The following is a 17,569-nucleotide window of genomic DNA, read 5'->3' as shown; positions in this document are numbered from 1 at the left end:
ATTAAGGGCTCTAGGCAGTTTCTCCTAAGTGCTTTTCACCTAAGGGTGACCCACATTCACAAAGAACGAACTGCCTTTGGCCTCTGTGCTAACTCACTGCCAACCATGGAGATTTTTGCCTCATCTCCCACTCTTCCCAATCTTAACTGGTACTGTTGTGAAAAAAGGCCATATCCTGCAGACTTGTTTCCTCCCTGCACGCATGACTTGACCGTCAGCTACAGCACAGGGCTGTGAGTGTCTGTCTCAGGTTCCTCAGTTTTTTTCCAGAGTGCAGTTGCTCAGCAGTGCCTGCAGGCCAAGATTGATATGAAGTACATCACATTATAGTCTCCGGCATTGTCTGTGAGCCTGTTTGGCCTCCAGTCCTTCACCAAAGACCCACAGATTCAGTGGATCCCCCTTCCCCAAAACAGTACAGGGTCCTGGGGAGAGATGTGAAGCCACCAGATTGCTCAGCTGCTTCACATTACATTTCTGTAGGAAATCTTACAAGCTGGGGCAGAGGGCTCACGTGGCTTTCCAGCACAGTTTTGCTCTCTAGTCGACTGTCTGGATGAATTGGCATGCACCCTTGGGGAAGAAGTGTTATGCCACAGTCCAAAATCACTCAGTCCTCTATTAAAATTCCAAGTCATCTGCGCATAGCATGTAGGTGGTTTGTATAATCTCCAGGGTGAATGTTTCATCCTGAAATAGCCCTCCATGTGTTTTGTGCACAGTTAGCAGGTGTTTCAATGAACAGGACTAGACATAAACTGTTATTCCAAGTTATTCATTATTCATTGCTTTTTTCACATTCAAAGTCACAGGAAAARCACAGGGAAGAAAGCAAAGAAAGGTCCTTAATAGGTCAGCAGTGAGTTCTTATCAAAGACAAACTCCTCGTCTACTTGCAAGTGGTGACTTTGCTTTTTCTTCTTATGCTTATGTGCTATTACAGCAGCACAGCAAAGTAGTGTGATACAGGCCTGTTTCAGAGAACATGGGATTAGGCTCACTTCTCATCAGCCTGTCTTTCCCAGGGTGAGTGGACCCTCAGCCACCCTAGAGGACTTTCAGGGAGCTGGGGACAGACAGCTTCACCAGAAGCAGCTTAAGGAGATGTGCATTGACCCCCTGCGTGCACTTGTGGCTAGGCAATCCCTTCCTTTGCCAAGGCTTGCTMTAATGCCAAGAGAAACCTGTTGTGGAAGAGGGGAGGGAAGGCATGGCCACCACCTGAACCCCCTGAGTGATGCTCTGGTAGTACCRTGGAGAAGATCTGGGCCTATAGATACCAGTGCAAGGGCCGGTGCCACAGTCTGCTGTCCAGACCCTGTGGCATTCACCACTTTGAGGATGTCCTTCCCTGTCTAGAGGGATATTCTAGGTGACACAAACCATTCAAGAATGCAGCAATGGAAAGATACATTTTCACAAAAAATTTAAAATTCCAGTGACCTTTTCTTTGAGACATTTTAGCTATTAAAGGCTCTCAAATTTGATAACGGAGCATTGCTTTTTTTCTGTTAGGATCAGCTAGGTAAAAGGGCAGGAATGAGGGATGGAAAGAGAAGGAAAAAGTTTTTGCTTAACAATTACTGCCACAGTCTCTGAAATTATGCACAAACCATATAGATTTAAAATATTAACCTTTCAGATACTGAAAACTTAAGAAATATCAGATTCAAGGTCACCCAAACATGGAGATGCATACTGAACAACACAGGGCAAACAACCTATTGAATCATTGCCCACTGAGTCCCATCCACTCCGTGCCATGAGTGGGGCAGGAGCCCATGGAAAAAGCAGCGGGTAAAAGGCAGGTAATTCAGCCTTCACCATAGGCCTTCACGTTAGCCTATGGGGTAAGAGGTATTAGATGGGAAGCCAYATTTCCCATGAATCCTAACTTCACTGTGCTAGCAAACTCAAGTGTCATGCTTTTAATTGGATTAGTAGGACCAACATTTTAATAATGCCTGTCACTTAGAAGGCAGTCAAAATAATAATTCATGATTCAGCCTCAGCATTCCCATTTTTCAAGCTGCTTCCTTGCTAATGAAGGGGCCAATTGRTTTAAATTTTTGTTCCCAGAGTTCAAAATCTGTCGCAGTAAGAGAGAGTTTGGGATTTAACTTTAATGAATCTACTGGGCTGTCAACCATTCTGTAATTTTTCTGGTTTGAATTTTAATAACTTCAAGTGATCATTAATTACTGATTTTCCAAATACATAAGGATATTCAGCCTGATTCCCATCTCAGTTACTCCAGTTTGCATCAGTTTCACTGCTCTGGTCTCAGCAAATTTGCTCTTGCTTTATAGCAGGATGAGACCACAATACCTGGTGGAGAGAAACTTTCTGGAAAGAGAGAGATGTTTTGGTAGAGGAGGTTCCATACCAGGAGAAACAGAGCAAAAATACCTTGCAAAAGCTATTCAGTAAACACACAAATAAATACAGGGGCATCCACAGGGGTGGGAAGAAAGATACTTTTAATCCAGAAGGACAGAAAGAGTCATTTTATCTCCCTGTCACTCATCAATGCTTTATAAATATACAAAATACAGAATACCTATAATAATAATCCTCCCATTATTGTGTCTCTTTCATATGCTTTGTGTGTTTCAGTCTTAAGTGGTCAAGCTTACGTTTTGGAAGTTATTTATCCAGAAAAGATTTGTACAGGATGTACTATAAGGATTAYGGTTTAATCCAGTGAATAGCGATGCTATATTCGGCATAATATGTGAATGGCTGTATATGTGTATTGGCATATTTGTATTTGTTTCTCTGAGTCACTTGTGTGTTGACGTGGGCTTGCTGCATGATGTCCAGTGCAGAGATCTGGACACGTGAGGATGCAGAGGAGGAGGGGGCAGGGCAGGAGGGTGACCTAGCTGCTCCAAAGCCAGTTTAGAAATGGAACAGAGAACTGGAGCTAAAAATTTAACCCTTGAAAATTTTGTTATTCAATTTGTATGCTGTACCATCCCTAAAACAGCTGTGTCCTAGGGAACAGGATCACTTTAAGTATTATAAATAAACATACCCAGCAGCGATATGGTATCTCTTGCCTTCAGCCAGACTTTAAAAAGAGAGCCCAGTGCCTGCTCTGTATTARTATTTTCCATAACGAATAAACTCACTTTCCAATGAACAGGCTGAGTTTCCTTCCGAAGTCAAGTGGATTTAATAGGACCCTTCTCTGCCTCACTCTACCTCTATCCTTCTCTCTCAGTGATGATCTGGGTGACCTGGGGCTACCAGGGCCRTGCGTAGCCCACAGCTGGCCTGTGCGTCCTCCTGCTTTTCTACCTTTCCCCCAAGCTCACGTCCAAGGAGAGGGCAGGCTCACAGCCAGCAGCCCGGAGCCCGCTGACCGGCAGCCCTCGGCGCTGKCAAGTCTCTTTCAAATTATGCAAGCTCCAGCAGAGGGGCTGCTGCTCACCGGCTCTCCTGGGGCTTGGTCGAGGGTCCTGCGAACCAAGCAGCACATCACCTGGGAACCCGAGCAGCAAGCTGAGGCGCTTCGGTGAAAAGAGCTGCCTGCTGCAAGAAATAGTCCCCCCACTAATCACTTCCTTAAAAAAAAAAAAGGGGGGGGGGGGAATTCCTGCAAGGCTGAGCTGTAGTCTCTGATTTAGGGAAAAACAGTGTGAGCTAYGGCTTAAACCCAGCCTGTACTGTAGCAATTTGGTTTTGTCTTTGGCAGCAAAGACAAAAGCTGCTGCACTAGGTAAGACTGGCTAATTCAGGCTTGTATTCTGCTTAAAACAGTTATCTTTTCAGGAGATAGATCGAATCTTTGCTCTTTATTGTCCCAGTCAACTCTTCTGTGAGTTTGCCTTGCTGCTTTCCAAATCTTTTAAGAGCTTTGACACGTCATAGCGATGAATTCTGCTGYTGAAATGGGATTGTTTGCAAGCATGTGATCACATTTGGGATAATCCCACCACCAGTAGGATGTGCAATCATGTTACCCACTGTGTAATCAAAGCAAAACAGTGCGTGCTGAGTTTTCCAGACAGARCATTTGCTTTTGGACTGTAGGTACAGTGAAATAATGCATTCTTATCTTCTGAAAGTGCAAAAGAGCCAACTCTGGGTTGTTGGGGGGTCCCCCTGTTATTCTTGTGGCTTCCCGCTGGAGACTTGCAGTCTCTTTTTCTAGCTGTGATCCCCTCTGAAACAGGAGGAAATTCCCACRAAAGCACCAGACCAGCCATGCTGTGGTACGTACTGGGCAGCCTGACATCTGCAGGGTTGCAGCGGGAGGACCAAGTAGGAAGGAGAAGAGCATTGCAGGACTGAGCCATGTGAGGGGAAACACACAGGACCAGGCTGGCTCCATCTCATGAGCAAAATAGACCAACCAGACTTTCAAGCTCAAAGAAGCAGGTTTCATTAGAATATAAACTGGAATAAATCTTTCCAAAGAGAATTTGATGAGACTAGATAAGAGAGGGCAGAAAATATAAAGGATTTTTGAACGAATCTCCTCTCATCCACCATGCTTCTGCAGTCCTCCTCCTCAGTCCTCTTTTTGCTATAATTTTGTCAATTTTGACACTTCTCTTTTCCTCTCCTGGCTGTACCCGGAATCTCCCTTCTGCCCATCCCATTTTTCAGCCCGAGAGATTTCTCACCCCTGAGCAGGTCAAGCTCCTGCCACCAGTGGCACCAAGTGCCTGAATCCTCTGCCTGGTTGAGTGGGGCTTGACACTGGCAGCCATGGCTTGTGCCAAGATGCCTGAGCTGCAGGGGATGTCACTTGTGCTTGAGCTCATAGCAATGAGTACTGACAACGCAGTAATTACTGGAAACCTCAGCGGTGTGTTTGCTTTTGGAAAGGACTTTTCAGGAATGTATTATCTCTGAAGTATGGTGCAATTATCTTCTTAAAATTAGGCTCTTTATTTAGAGGGGTCTTTAAAAGAATGTGATACACTTCCAGTTAGACTGAGATTTTACTCTTGATATGCTTCTGTAAGTTGGCTGGTTGTTTTCTTTTTATCTTTGCAGATTTAAGCTTGCAGTTTGGAGAGACACRTGGCCTAGAAAACTAATCAAACTTTCTCCTGTGGAGAATCCAGGGCAGTAAGGCTGTGAATGTAACAGTGAACAATATCCCTAAAAGAAAGAAAGTTGGAAAATAAAAACTATTTTGTTTTAATTCCTCATGAGTGATTCCACATAAAGGATGTAAACCCCTTCAGATACGCTCCCCTGCAAATGCCAGCAGGAGCAATCAAGCCACCTTCACGATAACAAGTGGTCACTACCTAGCAAATTCATATCACATTGAACCAAAGAAAAACAGTCTGCTTTTCCTTCACTGTGAAAAATGTCATGCCTCATTTCTTAACTACTCCAGTCTGATGGCCTGGCTCAGCTCTTGGACAAAGCAAGAACAGGAGTCCCACTCCTGGTGCTCTTGGAGGTGCTGCATGCTTGGCTGTCAGGGCTCGGTGGGGYTCTGTGGGAGACACCACCAGAGAAATCTCTGCTGAGGCAAGGGAAGGGCAGGGGACAAATTCTAGGTGAAAACAGCGCTTGGCAGGTGTGTACATGAGACAGCTCCAGATGAACTTGCCCTYACGTTTAGAGGACAAGACAAACTGAGTCAAGCCCTGCGGTGGGGTGACTGTGATAAGACATTTCTGCTCTCTGCGCACCTCCTCCCATGTGCTGTTCAAATTTAAAAGGAGGATTGTTGTCTAGATACTTTCTTGAGGCATGAGAGGTGAAAAGCACGTCTCTGCACTTCTCTAATGGCCGGTCTCTTACATGTGGTGCACCTGGCAGGAGTTCTTGTAGCAACAAAAGCTGTTCAATGGGATGCAGATGTCTCACACTGCCACACACTAAAATATACCTCTCTAGCAAGATTTGGAGCATAGTATCTAGCAGGAATTGGAAACAGGAATTTTGGCAGAGCTGATCATACTGGCCCCCCAGTAATGCTTTGAATGGAGGGAAGAAGAGGAGGTGGTATTTTAGGTAATACTACTAGTTATTACTGTTCTCCAAACTACAGGAATCTCAGAGGTATCTTCCCTCTCTACGCAGCAATGGGAATCTAGATTGTCATAAGTGCTATTTTCAGCAGGTTGGCTGCAGAAGATGAATTTAGATTTGATTAAGTTATTAGACAGTATGGTTAAGAAACAGATTTCATAGAGCCACTTCATGGAGCCTGRATTTGTGTATGGTAGATGTGATTTCAGGCCTTGGCAAGTGTAAAGAGTGATTGTGTAAAGACAAAAGAGTGAATCCCTCTGTGTAAGCACGGAATTGCTCTTTTCTTTACATTTTTCTTCTTTATATTGGTTCCCCTCACAGGGAAATAGTTAAAGCCTCACTTTTTCATGCCTGTCCTAGTGAGTACTTGTAAAATGTTCCAGTGAGTGCAGCAGAAATGTTGTGTAATATCATGGGTTTTTTAGACCTTAATATCTATATTCCCCTCAGTGTGGCAYTTCTTTTTCCTCCCCCAGGGAGCAYGGTGCATAAAGTCCTGTCAGGCTTKGACCTTGCCTGGCACCCTGCACTGCTATGGTGTAGCAGGGTAGCACTCTGCCTGACCCCAGCAGGAAATATTCCCCTGGTTGCATGATTACCTGCAGAGCCGGGGAACGCAGGTTCTGGAGAAGAGACCTCCTTAGACAGGCAATAGCAGTTTGTCAGCACTTTGATTCACTGCCCTCATCGTAACCCTGTTTGTTCCTGTTTCTCATAGTTAAATTCAGAAAAGTTCTGCCCAGCAACACTTAACTTGMAGGTTGCTGCTCCTACTYCAGATCTGTGTCTGTCCAAAAATTTGTCCRTCTGGTTTCCTTCCCAGTCTGTCAGTCAACAGAGATTACTGACTGCCAGCAGCACTGGCTCTAATGCCCTGAACAACGTTTCCACTGCAGAAGTTGGTGCATGRTGCACCTGCTTGGAAGGCAACAAGKAGAAACAGCCAGTGCAACACTTYRTGTAGAGCAGAYAGGAATAGTTSTCCCCCAAGTTAGCCTCAGACTAAGACGTGTCCCACTCCAGACCAAATAATTGTCCACAGCACTACACTTCCCTTCTGAATGTGCCCATATAGCTCAGGTGATGCTGACCGTGCTGGAAGTATCTCTGATACGKGCTCCGTATGAAACTACTATTGTATAGCATGAAGAAATGAACTGTAGATTAGCCCACATACAGAGAATTTTCTGTCACTCCCCTGAGAAGACAGCACCTTTCTTTTACATGGTGTATGATACACATCCCAGGTTAATCCAGCTAGCTGTGGGTTTGGTCATCAGTTCTGCAAAAACACGTTACAGAGGGATCAGTCAGGACAAGTGGAAGGGTGTACCTCCAGATTTTGCTCTACGCACACTCTTATGATTCCTAACCTCATCTCAGTGCAGGATCCTTCAACTGCAGTGCACGGTAAAGATGTGATGGATGAAGAAGACAACACTATGATGTCTAATGAAGAGGTGTAAATGCAGTGCTGGTAGCTCTGAAAACTGCACACAGTCTCCAGTTATTGCATCCTGGATGGTTCTGGGAATAACACGCCATTAATAATTTGTAGTAACACATGGCTTCTAATTTATTGAAACGGTTTTGGGTTTTTTTCTGTTTAAAATGAAAGGAAAAACTGCATAATTAATCTACTTGCAGCTAATGTTGGCTTTGAGTCTAGAAGGCTATTCACTCCTCCAAAGTATCAAAGCATGTATTCTAGCACTTAGGGAGGATGCTTGGTTAAATCCAGTCTGCAWTTATCTCTACTAGCCTGGCCGAGAGGAAATGCATGATCCTTACACCTGAGATCAGATTTGTTACACTGAATGGGTGCAATAGAGACTGCCAGGGACTTACCACATCAATTATCTGCAGCAAAGAAAGCTGAAGYTCAACTACAAGAGGCTGGGAGTCATTCACCACCGGCCGTTCGAGACGATTGTAGTTTCTCAGCAGCTCTCTGTACAAGCGTCTCTGGCTTTCACCCTGATGAGAGACTAAGGGAAAAGAAAGATGATTAACATCAGTCATTCAGATGGTCACACAGTCCATGTTATTTGTTTGCTTGAAAAATCTCTCTTAATGTCTTTTTAATTTGAAATCAGTTTTCCCAAAAGTAAGGATCTCTAATTCTGCCYGTGGGGGTGTTGACAGAGCTTTTCCATCACGTTTTAGTCACACAGAAAAACTGGACAACTGAGTGTTATGTAGGAACAGCCTTTGGGGCTCCCTGTAAAAGCACCTCTCAACTAGCAACCCTCATGTTGATGGTGTGGGGAGACCAGGCTCTGAAGCCAAAGGGCACCTTCTTGGAAAGCAGCCAGAGGGCTCTTATCTGCTGTTCTCACAGCCATGGAGCCGGAGCTGGTGCCATTACCTGAACATACCCTGTGTTTACCCAGCATCACTGACCAGTCTTGCTAGTACCCAAAGCCCTTCTCTGTGCCTTTTCAGGGAGCAGGGGGGTTGTCCCCAAAACGAGTACAGGTGTTGGTACTCTGGGTAGTGGCTACTTGGGCTCTACCCAAGAGCTGTACCAAACAGGGTGAGGCTAAGAGATTGCAGGTTCACTGAGGCCAAATTCATCCTTCTAGCATGAGTACGTAGTCCCTGAGCTGTCCCTGCCAAGGAATTTGCACTTTGCATTATTATTACTTTGGACCAAAGCTTTTTTTTTCTTTTTCTTTTTCTTTTTCTTTCTTTTTTTTTTTTTTTTTTAATGCAACCTCCTAGCGTCTTGTGTGTGACCTTTTTGTAACACTTGAGCAGAGCTCTTCACAGTGACACTGGGACTCTTCTAACAGGGTTATGATGAATAACTTTCTGACAATCCCAACAAACTGTAACAACTAGTTCCTCTTTCCCCAGTCCCCTGATGTGTCCAGTGAACCCTGCAAGCCTGGAGCAAGCAGGCTGCTGTCCATCACAGCAGCCGTGTCTTTTAAAGCTAATAATACCATTTAGTTTATAAATGTCTTTCTTTAATTGGTGTTCCCTTCAGTTTTTCTGATRTTGGAGGGATCTTTGTGGCTTTCCAGTATGATGGTGTCAAGTTAGCAAGGTGGGGAGGGTATTTTCATTTATTTTGGTGAGTTATACCAACATGTCATTTTCATGGGCCTTTTGTGCCTTTGAATAATATATTACATGGTCATGGAGAACTAGAGGAGCAGATGTAACAGAGATGCTCCAGTGGCCTTGCTAACATGCCAGTTTTGAGTGCTGTTTTCACTGTCTTTGCAGACAAGCTCTGTCCAGTTTCTCTACTCCACCAGTTTCAGCAGACTACCCTGCTAGGAAGTTATTTAGATCCTCTGTTATAATTTTAATACGTAAACCTCTACCTACCTTGTAAGGTCCTTCTGCGAGAAGGAGACTAGGGAATATCATATCACATTCTCCTTTTGAAAGAGGACCCATGTTTTGAGCCAACATGCTGTTCTCTCATACCCTGTATCATGTCACGTTCCTGTGCTACAGGGAAAGGATGACTGCCTGCACCGTCCCTCATCCTTAGCACTTAAGTCATGTTCACCTTTAACTTCCATTTTAAACAGTCAACCTCAACTTTCACTACCAAAATGTGACTTTTGCCAGACTCTGGAGGTGGCCACTGCTGCTGGTACCATTGCTGGTGGGGTGCAGTAAACCATCCACCCCAGGGGCCTGGCCAGGGAGATTTGGGCATAACCCTTTGCTGTGTACCCTGGGGAGCTGACTTTGTACTGTGTGCTCCAGCCATGCTGTAATCAGGCCCCTTGCCCTGTGAGCTGAAATAACCCAGCACGAGGTGTTTGCACCTGGTTCTCCACCCCTTCTTCACTTCTCCCTTCTTCAATGTGGTCTGTTTCATGGCGACCTCTTATATACGAAATTATTAGCATATCCCAGCCACTGTCTCCTTAGCCTGCTGAGCTGGTGCTCATCACCATATGTTTGTGTGCTCTTTGGCTCTGTTTACAAATYTGTGTAAATTCAGAAGCAGAGGAGCCTTTGGGGTTTCTTGGTAGATTGCCATGGCCTTCATTTTTCTAATCCAACTGCTATATCCCCATTGCAGTGGCTCTGGAGCAGGAATGGAGATGGGCAACAGGTCAAAACTGTGTTTTTATAAACTTCTTTCAGTCTTCAAATGCTCAGCTTTTCCTACTCCAGAGAGATTACTGCTTTTTATCCCTTTAATGCCTGTGCTAATGCTTTGTGACACTACATCTCTGAGTGCTAAGCAGAGTGTTTGCTGGTGATGTGGAAGCCTAGGTCTCTCAGGAGCAGCAGCAGGATAAACATTACTGCTGCCCGCTCCTCAGCCACAGAAATCTAACCACAGTCACTGCACTGTGAGCTCACTGGTCCCCGATACAAAATTTTAAACTGGCTGGAAGCTGGAAGAAATTTTTAAGGCTGTCACGTCAGTCTCCCATAAGCAATACCAGACTTACCTGCTCAGGTCCATTGTGAGAGCGTCTTTACCTGCAAATAACTGCTGGTGGCATTAGCAAGCCATGCTTACTTGATTCAAGCCCCTCAGTAACATAGAGCCTCTCATGATCCACAGTTTCAATCAGTGTTCTGCTTATTGCTGAATTAGCTTTGAATCAGCAGAAAAAAATACTATCTCATTAAAAATGCAGAGGAGAATACTGGATTCTGTTTCTCTCAACTTTATTAAGGTTTTTCACACTGTCTCTTGTAACATCCTCATTGACAAACTGATGAAGTATGGGCTAAATGGACAGTGAGGTAGACYGAAAACCGGATAACTTCCAGGCCGGAAGGTTGTGATCAGYAGCACACAGTCCAGCTGGAGGCCAGTCATTAGTGGTGTCCCCCTAGAACCAATACTGAGGCCAATACTGTTTAATGTCTTAATCAATGACCTGGATAGAGTGCCCCTCAGCATATTTGCAGATGACACAAAACCCAGTGGAGTAGCTAGTACACCAGGGGGTTATGCTGCCATTCAGAGTGACCTCAGTTGATTGGAGAGACGGGCAGAAAGGAACCTCATGTGGTTCAGCAAAGGGAAGAGCAGAGTCCTACATCTGGGGAGAAATAAGGCCATGCACCAGTATTGCTGGGGGCCCACCTGGGAGTCCTGGTGGAAAACAAGATGAATATGCGTTACCAATATGCAGTCATGGCAAAGAAGGTCTATGGCATCCTAGGATGCATTAGGCAGAACATTGCCAGCAGGTCGAGGGAGGTGATCCTTCCCTTCTACTCAGCCCTGGTGAGGCTGCATTGGGAATCCTTGGTCCAGTGCTGGGCTCTCCAGTACTGGAGAGATTTGGACATACAGAGCAAGCACAGTGGCAGGCCATGAAAATGGTGAAAGGACTGGAGCATCTGTCATATGAGGAGAGGCTGAAAGAACAATGACAGTTTAGCTTGATGAAGAGAAGGCTAGGGAAGAATTTATCCATGTGTACAAATACCTGATGGAGGACATAAAGAAGATGGAATCAGGCACTTGGACAAGAAGCAATGGGCATGAATCAAAACACAAGAAATTCCACTTAAACATAGAGAAGAAGAAAGCTTTTTTACAGTGTTTGTGAACAAACACTGGAATGGGAACACCTCTCAGAGCTTGTTTAGTCTCCATCCCCGGAGGTGTTCAAAACCCAACTAGATACAGCCCTGGGTAACCTGCTTGTGCTAACTGTGTTTGGAGCATGGGGTCTGGACTGGGTGATTGCTGGAGGTGCCTTGGATTGCCTTCCAACCTCAACGAATCTGGTTCTTTAAAATTTTCTTTTGATGGTGTCTCCTAGCCTTATGCCATGGAGTCACTTCATTTCTGGTGCCTCTGAACACTGGAGGCTCTGGCCTTGCAGTGGAGGGATTCATTAGCATTGGCCTACTAAAATCTGACAAGTTGCATATAAAGAGAAATTGAAGGAGAGAAGATGAATAACCAGAGTAACATCTGGCAGACCATCATTGGGGTGCAAACCCACACCTTCCACCTAAAATTAAGAAAGAACTGACTGTTAATACTAGATCTTTTTCCTGGAGAATGCTTGTGAAGATCACAGCAGTGGCCTAATCAGGCTAAGCAGGTCAGTCAGTAGAAACAAATCTAATCTGATCCAGGCTTCTAAATAATGTAGTCTTTCTCTGGCCAGAGATAGCAATTGCTGCTGCGCTCCTTTTGGACACCTAGCAGCACAAGGTGCATGAGCCTGCTGATGACAAAAAGAGCCTGGGGAAGGAGCTATGCTCTGCATAACTCATGGCCAGCATGGCTGTAGTGGTGTCAAGGCAGAGGGCATCCTCAGAGAGTTAGCTTGCAGCAAGGTACAAGCTTGAGAGGTAATGGGCATGTGCAAAAGGGACCTCTTGCCACAGCGTGAGGTGAGCTCTGTTTCTGGTGGGAAGACTAGCAAGTATTGACAGCCTCTGCAGTCACTTTCACTGGATGCTAAAGGGCTCTCTACTTTGCTGCTACTCTGTGGCTCAGAGCTGAAATCAAAAAAAAAAAAAGAAAAAAGAAAAAAGAAAAAGAAGCTGGACACGAAGCATAGATTTCATTTCTAGCAGGGAGTGACATAAACATCTAGAAAAAAGGCTTCTGCATCTTGGTGTCCTCATATCAGGGCTGCTGGATGACTAGATATGTGGTGATTAAGTGAAATGCAATGGCCTGAGATAGGCAGCACATCAGGTCCCTCTAATTCTACTCTCTGATTAACCTCAGTGGTTGATTCCCTAAACTGCTCCTACAATTTGCAAACAACTGGAAGGCACAAGGTCAATTAACTAATCTGTGGCAGGAATGGGGTCCCCAAACATCTTTGTGAAGAGCCTCATGAAAAAGTAGAGGTATTAATGGATCAGATTCATTTCTTAGGTATCTCTTTGAATCTGCTTTCGATCTCCTGCAAAAAAGTCTGCAAGAGGCCCATACAGTGATACCCAGTTTTTGAGCAACATKATCCATAAACTGCTCTTAAAATCTCTTGGGCACACATGCTCTTACTGAATTGTGTCTCTCTTTCCAGGTTGGAGCTGATGTGAGTAGCACAGCAAGATAACCTCCTAGGATCTGTTTCTCTATTGCAGCTTGCTACATTCTCCTCTCTACCAGCTAAATTGGAGCCCCTCTTTACTGTGAGACCAGGGAACTTCACAGGGAGAGTGCTACTACGGCCTCCACTGGATCAGGAAGTCTTGTGATACGAAAAAAGCTTGTAACAAGGACATGAGAATGGCACCTTCCCTGTGGGTTTATTTCTGTGGCATAGATCCCCTGCTTTAATGAGCTGTGAATGACTGTCCTCCTCCTCCTCCATTCCTCTAAAGTATGTCTATCTGGAATTATTTGGGCAGAAAAGAAAGTAAGCCACCTTGCTGGGCTCTATCTCTCCTTCCACATACATGGTCTGCACACGAGATTTCATCATCTTTGTCAAATGCAGACAGGTTGCAATGTCTAGCAAGGTTAGGCAAAGAGGTGAAGAGTTAAGAATAGAATTGTTAGGTCTTAAAAAAAAAAGAAAAAGAAAACAGTAGAGCTTTGGCAGCTGAGCTGCAGAGATCTCCTCAGAGCAAATCTAGAAGCAGGTTAATACTTGCACCCAGCTATTTGGATAAAGTGTGGATTAGTAACTAGACAGGGAGAGTCATCTCTGATGGGGATTGCACAGATAGTTTCTCATAGTGACTGCAAACCTTCATGCCATCTATGAGGGGGTTTGAATCCTCTGATGCAGTGTAATTTACTTAGATAAAGCTCGAGGTGGCTGATGTCAACTCCAAGTCAGCAGTTATGCATGCCCAACCTCAAGCCTGGACTGAACTCCTCATGCCCTGATGCCAGTGATGGTGAGGAGAGCTGCGTCAATTGTCCTGCAGGCTTTGCAGCATGCTTAGGTGTGATAACCCTGATTTGACTCAGATATCTGCTCTGGCTGCACAGCTGAAAATGACTGGGGGGGAAAAAAAAAGAAAGAAAAAAGAAAACACTTTTCTGGGCTCTAGGGCAAAAGTCCAGTTCCTGCCAACTCCCTAGGTCCGTTCCAAAAGTGGTCTGCTCCTTGACTGAGTATCCTTGGTGTGGCCCACAAAATGGCTTGCTGCACACAAGCATTGAATGCGGAAATATCATCAGGAGGTTGGGTGGAAGGCCATGCATTTTCAAGATGTTCTAAGCAAAATTAACTGTACATATTGATTGTTTCCTCCTCTTGTTCATGGTGTGCCTTAATTCCTGTGATACCATTGTTGTGGTACTTATTCACTCCCCTTGTACTTTTTTTTAATCTCTCTATATTGTTCTTTTGCCACATTCCTCCTGCTCTTTTCTTTTTTACTACTGTTTCCTAAAAAAAAATTGAGGGGAGTTCTGGCTTTTTTTTTGAAAACCAATATCCTTATACTGGAAGGTATTATTATATTTTGTTGTATAATGGATTTCCACAATCTCAGTATGACTGAGACATTTACACAACAAAAAAGCATGCGGAAATCTTTGGGTATCAGAGCTGTCTAACTCTTAGAACTTCATATATTTTCCTAAAAACTTGCAGACTTTYATGAGATAGCTAACCTCTATTAGTCACTTTCTGCTTAGTTTATTACTGAACTCTTCCAGGGATTTTGGTTATTTCTTTGGGAAGGCATATGGAATGGTCACAGAAAGATAAGCAGTATATGCAATGATCAATTATGGGGGAARTAACAAGGGTAATATCACTGAAAATGCAAGTTATTTCACAGGCAACTTCATCAGTATAAATAATTGAAATTGCAATCTCTCCTACCAGAATATAGTATGCTTTACTGCTTTGGTAGCTAGAAAAAAGCATTCACCTTAGTCTGTATATTTTACAGATTTCARAGAACTTAAAGCATCTCACTGCCATATGTCTCTTAATCCCCRAAGATGCAGATGTGTCCCATCTGCTTTTGTTCTTATGTGCAAGGTTGTTACTTTTATCTGAGGTTTCCAACGCATTATTTCTTTCAATGTCCTTAGCTTTCAAACGTACACTGTCACATTAGGGGAAGAGTACTTGTGTGGGAAACAGCAGCACTGCAACAGCTGCCTCAAACCTCTGTGTGCATGGTGTGTGTGTGCGAATGTGTTTGTGTGTGGCATGTATTTCAGTATTTCTTTCATTTAAAACCTCTTTTTAATCTACTTCCCTTCTACATAATCTTTGACTCTAATCTCTGGCTCTCGCTATGCAGATTGTTTCTCTGTCTTACACGCAAAACTCATTAGMTATCCAGAGAAATGTAAGAAATGCTGTATTTTCCTAGGCAAAATGGACCTAATCTTTCTGATACTGGCTATTTCTGTTTTATTATACTACTTAAAGGACACCCAGTAGAAATGGGTATTAAAGCGTATGTAATGAAAGGTTTCAACTCAGAGACTTGAGGCATATGACAACATGCTAAAAAGAGAATATAGGCATTACATAATGAAAGAATGGATTATGTTTTCAGTGGTCCTGCTGGCTTGGTGCAGATGTTTTGAAGACTATGACATGTTTGTGAGGCGAAGAGTTACRCATTAGGCTATTACTGGCATACTTCTCCAATATAGAGTAGTTATCTAAATGGCTTCATTGCTCTGGGACAGAATCAGAAAGGGAAAAAAATGTATTTTCAGTGTAACGCTTTTTTTCATTAGCTCCATACAAGTGCTACAGTACTAGATGTAGAGCAGCAAAAGASTACGAGATGGAGCATCGGAGGAGAGGGGGACTCATGTAGCTGAGATATGTTACAGCAATCCTTGCCAGCCACCCTGCAATTTTGGGGGGAGAAGCAGTAAATGCAGTGGCATAGGCCATAAAATCAAATACAGTTCTCCTAGGTCACAGACTTTAGTCACAGACTCACCTTTACTAGGCAGAAAAAAAAATATTCCTTTTTTCAYAATTTGCAGGTGAGGGATCTGGCCTCAAAACCCTTGCCTTGATGTGATATTCCTGAAGCAGTTGTGATAGCATTGAACAGCTCAGAGCGGTGCAAATGACAGCTCAGAGTGAAAATGCTCCAAACATGCATTGGCCGTGTCGCTCAARCGAACCACCTAGTGTGTCCAGAAGCGTTGCAGTAATCTTTCCCCCTCCACTTCATGACAGTCAGTTGCACTAGTGGTTGTCCCAGATCTGGCTGCTTCATGAAAGATGCATTTTTATCTCTGAAAGGGCAACATTGTCTACTTGCAAGTTTTTCTCCATACCARTCCTTAACAACAGTACTGAGAATGAAATCTTATTCATTCGTCGGTGGTGTTTTCCACCCTCTCTGGTGCTTSCTGAGCCCCAGCTGTTGCCTGTAGGCAAGGTCAGAGAGCTGGATTGGCTCAGGGCAAGGCACTGAACATGTCAACCAAACATGGAGCTGCATGTGTAGAGGGAGTTGTAAACTCTTCTTTCCTATGTCAGAAACTCAAACATTAGGTGACATAAAACATGCTGTAAGAGCCTTGCATTAAGGTCATGTGGTTTCCTGATAGAAACCTTGGCTGCACGTTGACCAGTTACTCCTTTTTCCTCTCTCCCAGTGCTGAGTACCCACAGTGGGAAATGTGAATAGATGCCTTTCCAAGAGCTGAAACGGTTTCCTGCTTAAAGAGCAAAACTTATGTAAAACACCTCTGGACCAGATTCAGCCCYGAACCCAGCTTAAGGCTGGGTTCTCCTGAACCCAGCTTAAGGCACTGTCAGCCTGCAAGGCAGGTGCTGTGCTGCTGGCTAGCTGGTGCCGGTCTGCAGGTTTGGGGCAGCACAACTGACTGCTATCATGGGACTTTTCTAAGAAGTCTGCCGCTGTGGTAGTCTAGGTCTTCAGTGAGAAGGGGAGATCTAAATACAGACCCGAAAATTCTCAGCAGGGAGTCTGAATTTATTTCACTCTGAACATGGAAGGTACTTTTAAGATGGTCTTGATGAGTGAAATTGCTGGCTCAGAGCAAATTAAACTTGTGGTCAAACAAGTGTCTCCAGAGACCTGACCCAGGACACTCACAATTTTAAGAAGTGTTTTGGCTGATTCAGCCCGCATTAGCTTATGTGCCAATCTGGTTGCTAAATAATAGCTGTATCCTGAAGTAAGGGCTGTTTTTTCCCCAGTTTCTGAATGTTRGGAGTCTCAATGACACCTGAGTGCTTTTTAGCTTTGATCTGTCCCTGTTTTCAGAATGCCAGGAGCAACTACCTCTCCTTCACATACAAGCCTTGGGTCTTGGTTTTGCTGGAATCTGTGGGGCTACAAAATACACAGCYTTCCTTGCTCTACTCTGCGTGCCAAACCTGTGTTGACTGGCTGACTCTGATCCTGACCAAGAGCAGAAATGAACCACAGTGAAAATAAGGTACTTCCAGCSAATGGGTGAACCTGATTTTGACTTAACTTTAGTCTGTTGGTTTTAAAGCTTTGGTAACTGCAGTATAACACTGATGAATTATGCTAGTGTAAACAAAATAAAATTGGTGTCCCAAGTGTCCAGGTGGAGTACAACTCTCATCKTGTGATCCAGGAGCAGATGTTTGTGCATGTGGGATGTTTGCTGCTGTAAGAGATCAGAATGAGCCTGAAAATTGTAAAG

At 44.2% G+C, this 17,569-nt stretch overlaps 1 protein-coding gene across 1 annotated transcript in view; it reads right to left on the bottom strand.

Moving 5' to 3' along the window:
• LOC146600804 (neuronal acetylcholine receptor subunit alpha-7-like) overlaps positions 1–17,569 on the bottom strand; it is a 59,166-nt gene that overhangs the window by 33,463 nt on the left and 8,134 nt on the right. Inside the window, exon 2 of the mRNA XM_085316965.1 lies at positions 7,858–7,997. Within this exon, the coding sequence (XP_085173091.1) occupies positions 7,858–7,997 (140 nt within the window). The remainder of the gene's footprint in view (positions 1–7,857; positions 7,998–17,569) is intronic.

Source organism: Rhea americana, unplaced genomic scaffold, assembly GCF_003343005.1.
Source record: "Rhea americana isolate MKP2758 unplaced genomic scaffold, rheAme1 scaffold_115, whole genome shotgun sequence".
Lineage (NCBI taxonomy): Eukaryota > Metazoa > Chordata > Aves > Rheiformes > Rheidae > Rhea > Rhea americana.
The sequence above is the reverse complement of the archived record's forward strand: the minus strand, read 5'-3'. Positions and strand labels throughout refer to the sequence as shown.